This window comes from Argopecten irradians, chromosome 5, assembly GCF_041381155.1.
Source record: "Argopecten irradians isolate NY chromosome 5, Ai_NY, whole genome shotgun sequence".
Classification (NCBI taxonomy): domain Eukaryota; kingdom Metazoa; phylum Mollusca; class Bivalvia; order Pectinida; family Pectinidae; genus Argopecten; species Argopecten irradians.
Window position 1 is genome coordinate 48,976,156 of NC_091138.1, and position 21,157 is coordinate 48,997,312.

At 34.8% G+C, this 21,157-nt stretch overlaps 1 protein-coding gene and 1 long non-coding RNA gene across 2 annotated transcripts in view; both read right to left on the minus strand.

The window, feature by feature from the left end:
- The window catches only part of LOC138324471 (BAR/IMD domain-containing adapter protein 2-like), a 67,835-nt gene extending 55,715 nt beyond the window's left edge, over window positions 1-12,120 (minus strand). The window contains exons 1-2 of the mRNA XM_069269535.1: window positions 11,913-12,120; window positions 11,073-11,165 (exon numbers count right to left, since the gene is read on the minus strand). Of these exons, the coding sequence (XP_069125636.1) occupies window positions 11,073-11,165; window positions 11,913-12,120 (301 nt within the window). The remainder of the gene's footprint in view (window positions 1-11,072; window positions 11,166-11,912) is intronic.
- Window positions 12,121-13,595: 1,475 nt separating this feature from the next.
- On the minus strand, window positions 13,596-19,775 carry LOC138324115 (uncharacterized). Its single transcript, XR_011208619.1, has 3 exons — window positions 19,620-19,775; window positions 14,439-14,514; window positions 13,596-13,690 (listed from the first exon to the last, which is right to left on the minus strand). It is a non-coding gene; the product is annotated as an uncharacterized lncRNA (long non-coding RNA).
- Between the last annotated feature and the right edge of the window lie 1,382 nt (window positions 19,776-21,157).

Here is a 21,157-nt window from a genome sequence, read left to right on the forward strand (position 1 = left end):
TGACCTGTGTATTAAAGGCCTGGAGTTATAGCCCATGTTGACCTGTGTATTAAAGGCCTGGAGCTATAGCCCATGTTGACCTGTGTATTAAAGGCCTGGAGTGATAGCCCATGTTGACCTGTGCTCTAACGGTCTGACGTGGCTATAATGACCATGAATGTTTCTTTGTCTTTTGTCTATTTTTTGTCCCTTGACTTGTCTTTTGATGGACAAATTAAATGTTAACCTTCTTCCAAATATATAAATATGAAAGCATATCTACAAAATACCATGTAAAATTTGTTAGAAACTATAGAAACCATGAATATCAATGATTTTACATCCCATCACAGAAGACTTGAAGATATACATGTATATCTCAGAAGTATCTATCATTCTCTATCTGTGATAGATCTCGCCATTTATCACACTGGGGTCAGTACTTATGAAACTCTAGTGTTTGCTTTCTTCAACGTAAACCTACAGTAGAAATGTGCTTCAGGTCAAGGATCTCATAACAATCTTATAACTTTGAAAATCAATATACAGTATAACCTCTCTTAATCGAACTAGCTTCCATTCGTCGAACTGATTGCATAGTCCCGACCATGCCCTTATATAATCTATGTACCTCGGATAGCTCTAACTGCTATTCATTAAATACCCCCCATTCCTCGAACAGAAATATATTCCCTTCCAGTCAAATGCATAGTAAAGAAACCATCTATTCGTCGCACATATGTTTGGCCCTTGAATTGTTTCACCTGTATCACTCACAACTGCACTGACCAAGGATATAGATCACGTTCCGTGTTTATACAGGTGTAGTGTCAAGCCCTTGGATAATTACAGGATTAACAGTAACAGGGACGTGGTGGCCGAGTGGATAAGTTGTTCCGACATCCTCCACATGCCCTCCACCTCTGGTTCGCGAGTTCGAATCCCATGTGGGGCATGCAGTTGCCAGATACTGACTGCTGGTCAGTGGTTTTTCTCCGGGTGCTCCGGCTTTCCTTCACTAACAAACCTGGCATGTCCTTAAATGACCCTGGCTGTTAATAGAATGTTAAACTAATCAAACCAACAAACCAAGCAACACCTATATGTAACATAACAACAACACCTATCTGTAACATAACAACAACACCTGTCTGCAACATAACAACAACACCTATCTGTAACATAACAACAACACCTATCTGTAACATAACAACAACACCTATCTGCAACATAACAACAACACCTATCTGTAACATAACAACAACACCTATCTGTAACATAACAACAACACCTATCTGTAACATAACAACAACACCTATCTGCAACATAACAACAACACCTATCTGCAACATAACAACAACACCTATCTGCAACATAACAACAACACCTATCTGTAACATAACAACAACACCTATCTGCAACATAACAACAACACCTATCTGCAACATAACAACAACACCTATCTGCAACATAACAACAACACCTATCTGCAACATAACAACAACACCTGTCTGTAACATAACAACAACACCTATCTGTAACATAACAACAACACCTATCTGCAACATAACAACAACACCTGTCTGCAACATAACAACAACACCTATCTGCAACATAACAACAACACCTATCTGCAACATAACAACAACACCTATCTGCAACATAACAACAACACCTATCTGCAACATAACAACAACACCTATCTGTAACATAACAACAACACCTATCTGCAACATAACAACAACACCTATCTGCAACATAACAACAACACCTATCTGCAACATAACAACAACACCTATCTGCAACATAACAACAACACCTATCTGTAACATAACAACAACACCTATCTGCAACATAACAACAACACCTATCTGCAACATAACAACAACACCTATCTGCAACATAACAACAACACCTATCTGCAACATAACAACAACACCTGTCTGTAACATAACAACAACACCTATCTGCAACATAACAACAACACCTATCTGCAACATAACAACAACACCTATCTGCAACATAACAACAACACCTATCTGCAACATAACAACAACACCTATCTGCAACATAACAACAACACCTATCTGTAACATAACACAACACCTGTCTGTAACAACATAACAACAACACCTATCTGTAACATAACAACAACACCTATATGTAAACATAACAACAACACCTGTCTGTAACAACAACAACTATCTGTAACATAACAACAACACCTATATGTAACATAACAACAACACCTATGTCTGTAACATAACAACAACACCTATCTGTAACATAACAACAACACCTATATGTAACATAACAACAACACCTATCTGCAACATAACAACAACACCTATCTGCAACATAACAACAACACCTATCTGTAACATAACAACAACACCTATCTGTAACATAACAACAACACCTATATGTAACATAACAACAACACCTATCTGCAACATAACAACAACACCTATCTGTAACATAACAACAACACCTATCTGTAACATAACAACAACACCTATCTGCAACATAACAACAACACCTATCTGCAACATAACAACAACACCTATCTGCAACATAACAACAACACATGTCTGCAACATAACAACAACACCTGTCTGTAACATAACAACAACACCTATATCTGTAACATAACAACAACACCTATCTGTAACATTAACAACAACACCTGTCTGTAACATAACAACAACACCTATCTGCAACATAACAACAACACCTATCTGCAACATAACAACAACACCTATCTGCAACATAACAACAACACCTATCTGTAACATAACAACAACACCTATCTGTAACATAACAACAACACCTATCTGTAACATAACAACAACACCTATCTGTAACATAACAACAACACCTGTCTGTAACATAACAACAACACCTATCTGCAACATAACAACAACACCTATCTGTAACATAACAACAACACCTATCTGTAACATAACAACAACACCTATCTGCAACGTAACAACAACACCTATCTGCAACATAACAACAACACCTATCTGCAACATAACAACAACACCTATCTGTAACATAACAACAACACCTATCTGAACATAACAACAACACCTATCTGCAACATAACAACAACACCTATCTGTAACATAACAACAACACCTATCTGCAACATAACAACAACACCTATCTGCAACATAACAACAACACCTGTCTGCAACATAACAACAACACCTATCTGTAACATAACAACAACACCTATCTGTAACATAACAACAACACCTATCTGCAACATAACAACAACACCTATCTGCAACATAACAACAACACCTATCTGCAACATAACAACAACACCTATCTGAACATAACATAACAACAACACCTATCTGCAACATAACAACAACACCTATCTGCAACATAACAACAACACCTATCTGCAACATAACAACAACACCTATCTGCAACATAACAACAACACACCTATCTGCAACATAACAACAACACCTATCTGTAACATAACAACAACACCTATCTGCAACATAACAACAACACCTATCTGCAACATAACAACAACACCTGTCTGCAACATAACAACAACACCTGTCTGAACATAACACAACATAACAACAACACCTATCTGTGCAACATAACAACAACACCTGTCTGCAACATAACAACAACACCTATCTGCAACATAACAACAACACCTGTCTGCAACATAACAACAACACCTATCTGCAACATAACAACAACACCTATCTGCAACATAACAACAACACCTATCTGCAACATAACAACAACACCTATCTAACATAACAACAACACCTGTCTGCAACGTAACAGCAACACCTGTCTGCAACATAACAACAACACCTGTCTGCAACATAACAACAACACCTATCTGCAACATAACAACAACACCTATCTGCAACATAACAACAACACCTATCTGCAACATAACAACAACACCTATCTGCAACATAACAACAACACCTATCTGCAACATAACAACAACACCTATATGTAACATAACAACAACACCTATATGTAACGTAACAACACCTATCTGTAACATAACAACAACACCTATCTGCAACATAACAACAACACCTATCTGTAACATAACAACAACACCTATCTGCAACATAACAACAACACCTATCTGCAACATAACAACAACACCTATCTGCAACATAACAACAACACCTATCTGTAACATAACAACAACACCTGTCTGCAACATAACAACAACACCTATCTGCAACGTAACAGCAACACCTATCTGCAACATAACAACAACACCTATCTGCAACATAACAACAACACCTATCTGCAACATAACAACAACACCTGTCTGCAACGTAACAGCAACACCTATCTGCAACATAACAACAACACCTGTCTGCAACATAACAACAACACCTATCTGCAACATAACAACAACACCTATCTGCAACATAACAACAACACCTATCTGCAACATAACAACAACACCTATCTGCAACATATAACAACAACACCTATCTGCAACATAACAACAACACCTATCTGTAACATAACAACAACACCTATCTGCAACATAACAACAACACCTATCTGCAACATAACAACAACACCTATATGTAACATAACAACAACACCTATATGTAACGTACACAACACCTATCTGTAACATAACAACAACACCTATCTGCAACATAACAACAACACCTATCTGCAACATAACAACAACACCTATCTGCAACATAACAACAACACCTATCTGCAACATAACAACAACACCTATCTGCAACATAACAACAACACCTATCTGCAACATAACAACAACACCTATCTGCAACATAACAACAACACCTATCTGCAACATAACAACAACACCTGTCTGCAACATAACAACAACACCTATCTGCAACATAACAACAACACCTATCTGCAACATAACAACAACACCTGTCTGCAACATAACAACAACACCTATCTGCAACATAACAACAACACCTGTCTGCGTAACTGCAACACCTGTCTAACTAACAACAACACCTGTCTGCAACATAACAACAACACCTATCTGCAACATAACAACAACACCTGTCTGCAACATAACAACAACACCTATCTGTAACATAACAACAACACCTGTCTGCAACGTAACAACAACACCTATCTGCAACATAACAACAACACCTGTCTGCAACATAACAACAACACCTATCTGCAACATAACAACAACACCTGTCTGCAACATAACAACAACACCTATCTGCAACATAACAACAACACCTGTCTGTAACATAACAACAACACCTATCTGCAACATAACAACAACACCTATCTGTAACATAACAACAACACCTATCTTAACATAACAACAACACCTATCTGTAACATAACAACAACACCTATTGTAACATAACAACAAACACCTATCTTAACATAACAACAACACCTATCTGCAACATAACAACAACACCTATCTGTAACATAACAACAACACCTATCTGCAGTTGTCGTTAATTTGTTGTTAGGCAACACCAAATTAATTTATAGTTCGTCGGGAGCAGCGCACGTAATTTTTCGGGTTCGAGAAAAAAATATTAAAAAAATGCGACTGCACGTCAAAAAATATCCGGATTTATTTTTCTGTCAGTCGACTTATTTAGTGCTTTAACAGCGCTTGTAGACGCTTGAATTACATGGCAGAAAGGGAGACAGTAAAGGTTTTGTTTGTCTGACATAGATGAATTAACTGCAAAAAATGGCAGGTAAGGAGAAAAAACTGAGGGAACGAATGTATTTACCAACATGTTTTTGAACTTTTAATGTTTAATTTTTGGACGATGAATGATGAGTGATGAACGTCCGAAGTGATCCAGCATACTTGATGCTATTTGATCGTGATCGTGGCTGAAAAATAAAACGTTTGTGGACCTTTTCGTTTTGTTGACATTCATCTATTCACTCTCGTAATCTTCACTCTCAGCACTTTGTTTTCGATTATGGGTGTCTTGATTGTTACCGTTCGGCGAGGCCCAACATGTCTGATGTCAAACACGGCTATCGAGGCCGAAAATGATGAAACTTTTGTTGATCGTTTTAGTCGTCTTGTTGACATTAATTTGAGTAAAATCACTAATGCTGCATCGGACATGAGATTAGATGACATTCAAGCGATCAAGATATCCACAAACCAGTCAAAACAGGACTCGATTGAAATTTCACAAAATAGAAACAACATAAATATTCATTATTAACTGTCGGTGATGACATTGAGACTGTTTTGTTAGAAATTTACATGTTTGTCACAGACTGTGGCCTGATTCTGAGTATCGATGGCCAACCTTGGAATAGTCGAATACCCTATATTCCTCGAACTATGGACCTGGTCCCCTGCAGTTCGAGTTAAAGGGGTTTTACTGTACTTCATTTAAGTATTAAGTGAAAGGTTTTAATATTTCTAAGTCTGATTATAATTTCGCTTCTGTTTTTTTTTAAATATTTTTTAATGAAATCATTAAAGTTCATTATTATGCAAATTTACATTAATTAAGTACAGATCAAATGGCAATTGATTTGAAACCAATTTGATATATCTAGGTCCAATATATGGCAAGATATTGGATCACAAAAGTTAGGTATATTACTTGTGTAAAATATGACCAGCCTCCAATTTCTTGAAACAAAAGTTTAGACTTATTTTAAAAGTTTTTGGCTCTCCTTTATATACAACTTATTTGAAAAAAAAAAGACTTAAGTCAGTTTTTGACTTATTTTGTTTCGAGAAATCGTATCTAGGTTGCATATCTTAAAACAATGTTACAGCAAAATGCTCCGACTACCAGAGTACAAGCAATTGACTTAAAATGTTAAGGATTAAAAGATATACTTTAAGATGAACCTGGTTTGCAAAGTTCACCCTGGGGTAGGGGCGGCTGGGGGATGGGGGAAACATTAAGCATGTTTTCGGCTCATGAATTACAAGGACCTGTATAGACCTACGTAAGTTGCGTAAGTTGCGGACCAGCTGGTGGCTTTAAAGGATATAGATTTCAATGCAGCTAGGCTTGTCAACTACAAAAGATACACACATCTGGCATGTTGTATACCTCAGGGGAAGAACGATCTCTGCATTGTCAATGTTTACAGGAAATTTTACGAATCTTTTACGACAGAGGCACAAACACAATATAATATATCGTTCTTACAGAGACAGTAAAGTCTGGTATTTATATTTTTTTATCAATTACGTTGCATGTCTGCCTGCAAGTGTAAGTCTACTTCGTCTTGTGGTTTTTCAGATTTTTTTTTATGATGGTGAAGCAATGTGTTTCACAAGCCATCAATTGATTATAATACTACATCCTTCAGTATACTGTTTGTAGATAACATTCTGCAAACAAACATTACCTGAATCGTGACTTAAGACAAATTAGTGGTGAGCTGACTGGTATCCCAATATTTATAGGAGTTGTTGAGGAATTGGACCTAGTCAATTATTGGTGACCAGGTAGCTCAGTCAGTAGAGCATTCGGCTAGTGTTTGGAAGTCACAGGTTCAAATCCTAGTCTGCCCACACAATTTCTCCTCTCTTGTTACACAGTCATTCCGGTGTGATAACCCTATAAACATGTATCTATAGCAACCAAAGTAATATTTCAATATACCTTGTATAAGTTTTATTTTATTAGTTTAACATCATACTAACTGCCAGGGTCATGTATGGACAAGCCAATATTGTTGATAAAGGAAAGCCGGAGTACTTATAGAAAAACCACTGACCAGGGGTCAGTACCTGGCAACTGCTCCATATGAGATTCAAACTTGCAACAAGGTGGAGGGCTTGTGGTAATGTGCAACCGTGCCACAAATATCTCAATTACCTGGTATATCAGTGCAAACATTGTGACTATATGGTAGTTCCAGTAATAGATAAGCCTTTTTCATTAAAGTTATGTCATTTCTCTAATTGGTCTAAAATATTTCATTATGGCCACCATCTTTCAAATATATGAATTTGTTGTCGCAAAATGATATTCAACAAAAGACAACCAATTAGATTCTGAATCACACACTATAAATATAGACAAGAAGTACATTCCATGTGATCATTACATGTAGGTGACATATCACAGTGGTACTAAGATAGCACATGCAGACAGCAAATCATTCTGATACCAATAGAATAATAAAAACTTAATAGAAAACCTGAAGCTGCATACTAGATGTTTTAAATATTCACACAAGAGGTAAAGGATTAGATTTATTACCCCCAGGTAACGGTGCATTTTTATCAATGCTGACCTGAATTATATACTAATGTCATAGCTGCATATATAAAGGTATCAAGTACATTCCTTAACATTTTTTTACAGCTAAATAGTATGGTACATGCTTGCAGTAAGCTTCAAATCTTTTAAAATATTTTTACAAATTTTCAATTTTTTTTTTCAATCAATCATCTATGAGTCATTACAATATAAATTCATTAAGGGTGTACACGCCTATATAGAACAACTTTAGGAGGTAGAATTGGATGAAAATGCACACATGGTTTGTGTACATAGAGGGCCGCATTTAATGACAAGTGTAAATATTAGGTATCATGGCTAAACGTAAACGTAAATTGTAGTACACTCAACATTCATCTTATGGAATATAATGACATCAAATAGACTCAAAAATTTTTTGGTAAAAAATATGAATTGATAAAGCTTGGGGCGAATAATCAAGCTTTTTCAGTGTGAATGAAACACACTATGTTTCAAGATAAAAGGCGTGTGAAATGTAGGTTGTGCAGCTCATTTAATGGTAGGTCGTTTAATAGAGTTAAAATTTACAGTGAAATCACTGGAAAAGACTGAAATGGTCATTTAGAACAGAGGGTCGCTTAATAGAGGTCGTTCAGTATAGATTTGACAGTATAAAGTTTTGCGTGATGGTTCCAACTCTGGTCGGGACTGTCGATCTGTATACATGAACAAAACTACTATAGTATTACAAGAATTTGGAAGATGGCTCTCACTGGTCTGAAAATTTTGTAAATATCTTAGTAATATATATAGAATTCACTGTTGAGTAGTACAGTAATTAATGTAATGGCTATAATATTACAGTGGCGAATCCAGTAAACAATTATGTACATTATATAGATAATCTAGAAAAAATCTCAAAAAAAAAAAAAAAAAAAAAAAATTGAATGTGTCAAGTATTAATTTCAAGTTAATTGATGATTTGTACTTGTATATGGAAAGATTTAGAGCTTCAAGTTCAAGTTAAAAATCTTTATTTAAAATTGGTACATTTGGGCACAACATTTTACAACTGACTACCTATAAAAGCCACATTATAATTTATACAAATACCAAAAGCTACATGTACCCTAACAATGATACAAAATAGATGAAGTTGAATTGGACTTTGGTTGCTGTCGTGACTTTTAAGAGGATCAACCCCTTTGTATAAAGTCATATAAGGGAGTTTCAACTGTACAATGAATATTGTGAAAAACAAGTAAGCACCTGCACATTTTTGTCCAGCAGGCGCGTTACTTATACCATACACCTATGTCAGCTGAACCTACTCCCAGCCCTTTAGGCCTTCACTCACCTGGTATAGGTGTGTGACTGCAATTTTCTGTTGTCACGGTCAGTTGTAATATGTTGACAGATGATAAGTTCTGACCACCAAGTGGACATTCAAAGCTTTAAGGTATACATATCAGAAAGTATTTAGTCTGGCCAGTGGTCAAGAAATTATATACATTGTATATAGTACATTAATGTTAAATGGATATTGGTAGAAATATGTGAAGTCAGTAATGTCTAGAAATGATAACAAACTCAGTTTGATAATAATTGTTACAGTGAAACTATTTAAAGTTGCATATTGTCTTATTATATAAGGCAGTCTTTAAAGAGACACATGTGCCATAACAATTGGAATTGACAGTAACTTTTTCAGAAGCTTTCAAAAATAAGGATAAGTTTGTATATTTGGTTTAATCACAATTATATCTTACAGTTCAGGAATATTAACAACAAGCAGCAATGTGTATATTCATGTTCATTACAGTATATTTACTTACACATTATCAGTTTGATACATTAAATCCATTAAAAGTCTTAGAATGACCCCCATGTCATGTCATCATATATATATATATGCATATAACTATATTTCACTACATTCAAACTGAACATTACTGAGTTTAAACTAGAATTACAGTTAACTATATGTATACATACTTGATCTTATATAAAGTTTGTCTAAGAGATGTTTGACCATGTAAATTAATCACTCTATAGCCCTGTAAATCAATTTTTGACTTTGGCTCTACTGAACTATGACCATGTTAATTTGGCCTTGAAGATTGTAAAGTGCCCTGACCGTGCAAATTTGTGACCTTGTAAATTTGACCCTGACCCTGCAGATTTGTGACGGTGTAAATTTGACCCTGACCCTGCAGATTTGTGACCTTGTAAATTTGGCCCTGGTCCTATACTTATTTGTAACCTTGTAAATTTGACCCTGGTCCTATTCTTATTTGTGACCATGTAAATTTGACCCTGGTCCTATACTTATTTGTGACCTTGTAAATTTGGCCCTGACCCTGCAGATTTGTGACCTTGTAAATTTAGCCCTGACTCTGCAGGTTTGTGACCTTGTCAATTTAGCCATGACCTTGCATATTTGTGACCTTGTCAATTTGGCCCTGGCCTGCAGATTTGTGAGTTTGTACATTTGGCCTTGGCTTGGCAAATTTGTGAATTTGTAAATATTCCCCCACATTGTAAAGTTGGCCTGTTTCATCCTTGTATTTTCTTCCAACATATTTTCGTTGTTTTTCTTTCTTCTTGATTTGTGACTTTGAAGACCATATTTCATTCACAACTAAAACAGGTTTAATGATCTGTTCTAATCTTTGAATTAGAAGAGTTTTTAAAAAAAAATGTGTCTGCATAGGTGAATGAGTTACTTTTGAGATTTCCTTTTGATTTGTGGCTTTGAAGAACAATGGAATCATAATGAACTGTTCCAACCTTTGAATTGGAACAGTCCATTATGAATGTTAAGGTGTGAATGAGTTAATTGTAAGGTGTATAATAAGTGGTACTGACCTATATCCTCTGTACCTCCCCTACATGTAGATCTTGATACACCACCAATCTTAAGTAGCGACTCCGAATAAGCCCTGGCTGATGCTGTTAATCCTGTAACAAAAAACATAGTAAAATATTGATCAAGTTGACCTAAAGATAGGCCAACAGCATCAAAACTCATTCACCCCTGAATTCACATTTAGACTCTTCCAAATCAAGGATTAGAACAGTCCAATGTGAAATTTTAGGGGTGAATGAGTTTAAGTTCTAGCATTACTCTTGTAATGGGAAACTTTATTGTTGGGTCTTCTTTCAGGTTTAATCAATTGCACCAAAGTTTATATGATGTTTAATACCATAAAATAAAAAAATAACTGGAATAACTTTATTAAATAATTTTTTTTTTGTTCATATATCCACGAAACTCTCAAATTGACAACAACAAAAATCATCAAAACTAGACATATTAATTATTTTTCCATTAAAATTCTACCTCATAAAAAAACATGATTGATATACAAAAAAATACATCATATGACTTAATATTTCTTCAACCTTTGAACTTATGCTTGCAATAAAAAGGGAGATATAATTAACATAACTCCTGAATTTCTTTGATGAAGTCAGTACGATACACAAGACAACTAGATCATCAACATCTCAACTTCACCATTAGGTATACTAAATCAGGCTCCACATGTGTGACTCTAGGCCTTTTTTGGCACCTAGCTTCTTTTCCTATGGTTGTAATGTAGGGCTGAAGCTATATGTCAAATGTGATTGGTTAGATAGAGGTCAAGGCAGGTCATGCGTGACAAAGAGTATCCAAGCTTCTGAGAATGACAGCTAGCTAGTTACCTTGGAGGGCTTTGTGGTAGGCTTTCCCACATAACAGGACCTGTTTTATCCCTGGGTTAAAGTTCTCTGTGAGGCCCTGAAATATAGCATGAATATTAGGGTAACAGCTGTAGGGTTCATGTAATATATGTGTGAGAGATGTAGGCGTTGATAAGTTGAAATAACTTGTGCTTAATCCTTTGTTATCTGTTAACTCAACTATAGACATGTTTAAATCATTATATATGTAACATATTTGATGTCATACAAATGTGGTAGACATCAACACAAAAATGTGGTAGACTTCATACAAATGTGGTAGACTTCATACAAATGTGGTAGACTTCATACAAATGTGGTAGACTTCATACAAATGTGGTAGACATCATACAAATGTGGTAGACATCATACAAATGTGGTTGACTTCAAACAAATGTGGTAGACATCATACAAATGTGGTAGACTTCATACAAATGTGGTAGACATCATATAAATGTGGCAGACTTCATACAAATGTGGTAGACATTATACAAATGTGGTAGACATCACATAAATGTGGTAGACTTCATACAAATGTGGTAGACATCATACAAATGTGGTAGACTTCATACAAATGTGGTAGACTTCATACAAATGTGGTAGACTTCATACAAATGTGGTAGACATACAAAATGGGTAGACTTCATACAAATGTGGTAGACTTCATACAAATGTGGTTGACTTCAACAAATGTGGTTGACATCATACAAATGTGGTAGACTTCATACAAATGTGGTAGACATCATACAAATGTGGTAGACATCATACAAATGTGGTAGATCATCATACAAATGTGGTAGACATCATATACAAATGTGGTAGACATCATACAAATGTGTGGTCAGACATCATACATACATATGGTATACATCATACAAATGTGGTAGACATCATACAAATGTGGTAGACTTCATACAAATGTGTTAGACTTCATACAAATGTGGTCATACGAATATGGTAGACTTCATACAAATGTGGTAGACATCATACAAATGTGGTAGACATCATACAAATGTGGTAGACATCATACAAATGTGGTACAAATGTGGTAGACTTCATACAAATGTGGTAGACATCATACAAATGTGGTAGACATTATACAAATGTGGTAGACATCATATAAATGTGGTAGACATCATACAAATGTGGTAGACATTCATACAAATATGGTAGACTTCATACAAATATGGTAGACATCATACAAATGTGGTAGACATCATACAAATGTGGTAGACTTCATACAAATGTGGTAGACTTCATACAAATGTGGTAGACTTCATACAAATGTGGTAGACTTCATACAAATGTGGTAGACATCATACAAATGTGGTAGACTTCATACAAATGTGGTAGACTTCAATACAAATTTTCTTCCGACATATTTTTGTTGTTTTTCTTTCTTCTTGATTTGTGACTTTGAAGACCATATTTCATTCACAACTAAAACAGGTTTAATGATCTGTTCTAATCTTTGAATTAGAAGAGTTTTTAAAAAAAAATGTGTCTGCATAGGTGAATGAGTTACTTTTGAGATTTCCTTTTGATTTGTGGCTTTGAAGAACAATGGAATCATAATGAACTGTTCCAACCTTTGAATTGGAACAGTCCATTATGAATGTTAAGGTGTGAATGAGTTAATTGTAAGGTGTATAATAAGTGGTACTGACCTATATCCTCTGTACCTCCCCTACATGTAGATCTTGATACACCACCAATCTTAAGTAGCGACTCCGAATAAGCCCTGGCTGATGCTGTTAATCCTGTAACAAAAAACATAGTAAAATATTGATCAAGTTGACCTAAAGATAGGCCAACAGCATCAAAACTCATTCACCCCTGAATTCACATTTAGACTCTTCCGAATCAAGGATTAGAACAGTCCAATGTGAAATTTTAGGGGTGAATGAGTTTAAGTTCTAGCATTACTCTTGTAATGGGAAACTTTATTGTTGGGTCTTCTTTCAGGTTTAATCAATTGCACCAAAGTTTATATGATGTTTAATACCATAAAATAAAAAAATAACTGGAATAACTTTATTAAATAATTTTTTTTTTGTTCATATATCCACGAAACTCTCAAATTGACAACAACAAAAATCATCAAAACTAGACATATTAATTATTTTTCCATTAAAATTCTACCTCATAAAAAAACATGATTGATATACAAAAAAATACATCATATGACTTAATATTTCTTCAACCTTTGAACTTATGCTTGCAATAAAAAGGAGAGATATAATTAACATAACTCCTGAATTTCTTTGATGAAGTCAGTACGATACACAAGACAACTAGATCATCAACATCTCAACTTCACCATTAGGTATACTAAATCAGGCTCCACATGTGTGACTCTAGGCCTTTTTTGGCACCTAGCTTCTTTTCCTATGGTTGTAATGTAGGGCTGAAGCTATATGTCAAATGTGATTGGTTAGATAGAGGTCAAGGCAGGTCATGCGTGACAAAGAGTATCCAAGCTTCTGAGAATGACAGCTAGCTAGTTACCTTGGAGGGCTTTGTGGTAGGCTTTCCCACATAACAGGACCTGTTTTATCCCTGGGTTAAAGTTCTCTGTGAGGCCCTGAAATATAGCATGAATATTAGGGTAACAGCTGTAGGGTTCATGTAATATATGTGTGAGAGATGTAGGCGTTGATAAGTTGAAATAACTTGTGCTTAATCCTTTGTTATCTGTTAACTCAACTATAGACATGTTTAAATCATTATTATGAACATATGTCAACAAATGTGGCAGACTTCATACAATGTCATACATAAATGTGGTAGACTTCATACAAATGTGGTAGACATCATACAAATGTGGTAGACATCATACAAATGTGGTAGACTTCATACAAATGTGGTAGACTTCATACAAATGTGGTAGACTTCATACAAATGTGGTAGACTTCATACAAATGTGGTAGACTTCATACAAATGTGGTAGACTTCATACAAATGTAGACTACATGTGGTAGACTTCATACAAATGTGGTAGACTTCATACAAATGTGGTAGACTTCATACAAATGTGGTAGACATCATACAAATGTGGTAGACTTCATACAAATGTGGTAGACTTCATACAAATGTGGTAGACTCATACAAATGTGGTAGACTTCATACAAATGTGGTAGACATTCATGACATACAAATGTGGATCATACAATGTGGTAGACATCATACAAATGTGTGGTAGACTTCAACAAATGTGGTAGACATCATACAAATGTGGTAGACATCATACAAATGTGGTAGACTTCATACAAATGTGGTAGACATCATACAAATGTGGTAGACTTCATACAAATGTGGTAGACATCATATAAATGTGGTAGACTTCATACAAATGTGGTAGACATCATACAAATGTGGTAGACTTCATACAAATGTGGTAGACTTCATACAAATGTGGTAGACTTCATACAAATGTGGTAGGACTTCATACAAATGTGGTAGACATCATACAAATGTGGTAGACTTCATACAAATGTGGTAGACTTCATACAAATGTGGTAGACTTCATACAAATGTGGTAGACTTCATACAAATGTGGTAGACATCATACAAATGTGGTAGACTTCATACAAATGTGGTAGACTTCATACAAATGTGGTAGACATCATACAAATGTGGTAGACTTCATACAAATGTGGTAGACATCATACAAATGTGGTAGACATCAAGTGGTAGACTTCATACAAATGTGGTAGACATCATACAAATGTGGTAGACATCATACAAATGTGGTAGACATCATACATATGTGGTAGACATCATACATATGTGGTAGACATTCATACAAATGTGGTAGATATCATACAAATGTGGTAGACATCATACAAATGTGGTAGACATCATACAAATGTGGTAGAGACATCATACAAATGTGGTAGACTTCATACAAATGTGGTAGACTTCATACAAATGTGTTAGATCATACAAATGTGGTAGACATCATACAAATGTGGTAGACTTCATACAAATGTGGTAGACTTCATACAAATGTGGTAGACATCATACAAATATGGTAGACTTCATACAAATGTGGTAGACATCATACAAATGTGGTAGACATCATACAAATGTGGTAGACATCATACAAATGTGGTAGACTTCATACAAATATGGTAGACTTCATACAAATGTGGTAGACATCATACAAATGTGGTAGACATTATACAAATGTGGTAGATATCATATAAATGTGGTAGACTTCATACAAATGTGGTAGACATCATACAAATGTGGTAGACTTCATACAAATGTGGTAGACTTCATACAAATGTGGTAGACTTCATACAAATGTAGTTGAATTTATACAAATGAGGTAGACTTTATACAAATGAGGTAGACTTCATACAAATGTGGTAGACATCATACAAATGTGGTAAACATAAAAATTCATATTTTCAAGTATTTAAGTAAAAAAAAAATGGACATTTTCAGAAATTGGTAAAACTAGACTCTATCCCAGATCTACATGTAATACTGTATGTATCCTGAATGTATTTACAAAATTATTCATGAATGCAAACAGCCTGCTTAGGTCACAAGGGTTTTTCTTTTTTTTTAAATCTAAGTAATAGACATACAGTCATAGTTATTACTCTAACCTAAATAATAAATAAAACTGCAGATTTGATTTTTTTTTTAATTTTTAGCCATATATAATTAAGGAGCAAAGACAACGCCCTGCTTAACATTGAATGCTTGAAAAAAAAATTGATATCTACATACACCATGACAACCACTGAGGAACTCAGACAAATATTTATATCCATACAGGTGTATTTACCACGTACACCGATGATTAATTCTCGTTCACAGTCAGGGGGGCATTTTAAAAACGTAACTCTATTAAAATGTCAAAAATACTTAGTTCTTTCGATTATGCAATTCGGTATAGTGGAGAGGTTGTAATTTCTAAAGGTCTCATTCTATCACTATCTCAAGGTCTCTGAATCCTTTTCTGGATCTATATGAAGCAATATTTGACTTTCCATGTTACTGGCAGTAGTTCGTACCAGTACACCCTTATTAAAATACTCATGAAACTCAAAAATTCCGCTCCCACCAACAACACAGATTATAATCCTTACAATGTTTAAAATGAGGTTTTCATCATGAACGCTCTCCAGGGAAGCGAATGATTTGAATTAATGTCTAACTATTAAACCTATGTTTGAACAACAATGATGTCTATTGAGTTCACTTGATTTTTCCCAAGTATGTGTTATTATCATAAGAATACCTGTACAAATTGTTTTTGTTATTGTTACCGTGGACAATATGGATGATGTCCCCTGAACTACTATGTATAGCTTTATGACAAGCAATGCCAGACTCCAATATGTCACAAGCTAATAAAAAGAATACGCCCTCCTCATAATACTACAGGCAGTTGTTTACAGGGCAATAAACCCGGAGACGATAAACAGAACCTCATTATCATATATTGTTCATATCCACTTGTCAACGTGGATAGTATTCTGTCATTCGCTTCTTCTCAAAATATGATAACATCCTAAAGATACAGTCAATCTATAACATTTCATGACTTTTCACTTTCTCTCTCTCACTCTCTTTTTCCCTCTTTCTCTCTCTATTTCTGGAAACTGTCCTTATAATAGGCATCTAGCTGTTCTCTGTTTTGAAGGTTGCATTTGACGTTTCGTTTTGCATGTGCCTTTAAGAAGTGATCAGATCACAGGGTTTTGACTCAAAAGATATATGGACACCTCATTACAGTATTTCACATCATATATAATATATAGAAATGTTTATACAGAGAGTCAAAAGCCTGTGGTCAGATCCTTTACAAAAAGACCTTATATTAATTGAGTTTTGCACCAATGGTCATTGAAGAATATGTCTAGGGATGGGTCAGGGGTAAAACCAGAGATCCATGTGACAAACCATCAACCTATGGCTAGATATCAAAGTTTGTGTTTTAGTTGTAAACCTTAGTCAATCTTAACATACTAAAGGTAGTCAGAATCAGAGTAAATAACAGCAGTATTTAGAGAGTTCACTCAGCTTCTTCTCTGTGTAAGATTCATTAGAAATATTTTCCACACAGGTATTTTTCTAACACAAAGAAGAAGCCTCCGGGTATTCCTTCAGATTACAGCTGATGTATCATTTATTTTATCTTTCTAAGCTTAAGCATAATATACTAGTATTAGCCCAAGGTTCATATTACCCTGGTGCCAGACTTAGACATTGTGACAAAGAGATTGATATTATAATGCTTCTGCACAATTACTAGTATTAACCCAAGTTTCCTATAACCTTGACACTTTACTTAGACATTCTGAAAAAGAGTGATATTATAATACCTAAGGGCACATATATACTAGTATTAATCCAAGTTTCCTATGACCCTAACACCAGACCAAGACATTCTGAAAATGAGATAGACGATATAATACTAGGGCACATATTAGTATTTAACCCAAGTTTCCTATGACCTTGACACCTTACTTAGATACTCTGATAAAGAGGTAGATACTATAAGACCACAATAAATACTAGTATGAAGATTCGTATGACCCTGACATTTGACTCAGACATTCTGACGGAGAAATGTCTAGTGTCATAAAAACAGAGCTCAATTTTTACCCTGCATACTACAGCAACTATAATGCAGGGATGGTGGAGAATCTTGGGCTTTATTACATGGATTTCAGTTGCAGAATTTGTTTTGTAAACATTGTATTCTTCTTCTTAATAAATCTCTAAGATAGAGAGAACTAGATTTATGCAGTTGTATAGTGACAAGTTTTGCTGTGAGTTTCCACAGAATATTTTCTCAAGGCTAATACATCTAGGTTGTCCCTAGTTTGTACAGGTAAATGTATATATTCATGGCATGGTAAGGTCATCTTTACTCATGAGAGCAGAATTACTCTTATTCACATCATACAGAATATTATTATCCAAATGGATTTAACCGTTTGTTGGTATTTCATATATCAACAAAGGCTAGATATTCTTCACTAATTTCTAAAAGGTAATTTAATTAATTCATAAAAGGTGGAATTCCTTCTGAAAAGACAGGTACATTAGTAATACATGTTCAGGATATGAATATATCTCATATCTCAATAAATTGTATGTATGTAATCTGTTTATTGAAAATGTTGAGTCAATTACTTTCAAAAAGAAAAAAATTTGAATACATCTTACAACAAAATTGATTCACATGACAATAAATAGCGTAAAATACATGGGAGATGAGATAATGTCGTGGCGTGATTTCAGCTACAACTCATGATCATAGCTAGCTAAATAGGGATTTATTGTGACACATTAGAAACTATCATATATCTGACGGTTGAACAGCATCAGCTGAGAGATACAGCTTCTGGACGGACGACCTTCACCTTAGAAAATGACCGACCTAATTTGTAATTATAAGGTGTGTAAAAAGACGGTATTTTTCATGATCAGCTGTGCTTTATATATGTTTGTGCTGATAAAGTCTATTCAGAATACACAGGTACACAACTTTTAGCCATTAAGTATGTATATACTGGCGATCGATCGATACTGTGCGTTATATGAACACCAAGCTCAACAGGTGTGGCTAAAACCAATCTCTGCAATCATACGCCGGTCTTAACATATTCAAATTCCAAGGTTTTAAAGAAACGGTAAATTAACTTCAAAATTCGTTCTTACCCTATAAATGGCTTCAGTGTGTTGGTGTACTTCCTCAGAACTTTTCATATTTTATCCGAAATAAAATCCACAGGTATGAACGTTTCATCCCCAGCGCATACACAACAACTAATACCTGCAGCAGACGTACGCTTGTGTATATTGTTACCGTTATATGTCGGAGGTCAAAGGTAATCTGTGATGTTATCTGAAGCAGACGACACCTGGCGCGATAAATACTGATACACATATATGTCCGTGTTGTATTTCTCTCGGGGAAAGTGTTTTCATTTTATTGTTACAATTATTTTGCTTTATTTTTCTCAGTACCGATATACACAAACGTTTGTTCAAACAAAAAATACAGGTTTGGATAAATTTCGCGCGCTTCGAAAGTTTTATTCCATTTTCATGGGTCAAAATATCGTTGGCTATCTTTATTTGTTACGAGGAAAAATGATTTTAACAAGTTCGGATTAAAGTCATATTACAAAATATAATAAATGACCTATTTAAAATTCATTATTTCGCGAGTTTAATTTTTGCGACCATGTCATTGTCCCGTGGAATACTGGTTGACTTTCACTGTCTCTATACCTGTACAAAGTTATCATTTATACAATATCTTCATATTATAAAAGTAGGGAAAGGCATACCTACCATCAAGTAATATATATTTCTAGCAAACTACGTAATACGATGGCCGACAACTCTTTAATATATTATGTGGGTTGAAAATGTCGTTATATTGTGCGGTTTTGTCTTTATGTGATGTGGTTTTATTTTAATATTATGTGCATACACCAATATATGATGTTTTTGTTTTTATATGATGTGGTTTTGTCTTTATATTATGTGCATACACGAATATATTATGTGGTCATTTCTTTATATATAAACACCAATATATCAAACGTTTTAATGATTCATTTCTGGGGTCGTTGTTTGAAAAACACACATCTGAACGTCTTCTTGAGAAATGTTTTCTTAGTGGAAGCTGAATGATTTTGCTGTTTCAAATTGAAATATTTGTAAGTATGAGTGCAGAAATAAAAATAAAGTGGGAAATATATGTACAACACTATCTTCACAAACAGTGAATGGTATTATTTGCACACAAATGCTACAGAAAATCTCGAGTTAGCCGATAGTTATTAGGTATAAAACACTCAAATTTCATTTATTAAATCGAACCGAAGTGACACTATTTACTGTAATGGGAATAGGGTGAAAATTGAATATCGATTAATCAGAATAACCGATCGATTTTCAATTTAAAAAAATATGGATATTTTGTATAGATCTAATAACTTTATTATTTAAATAGCATTCAACAGTCTTTTTCTAAATCACTCTGTCACATGGTAAAACACTGCTAATTGTTTTGGTCAAATCAAAATTTAGCTTAGCTGTTGGAACGTCCTTAAAGTTAATAAGTCCGAAGAAGGGATAACTTGAATTAGGCCTATAGATTTCATTCCCAGGATGGTCATAGGTTATACCGTTTCCAACCCGCTGTCCCAGGGCCTCTCTGAAACGCACCCTGCCTTCGATTGTCT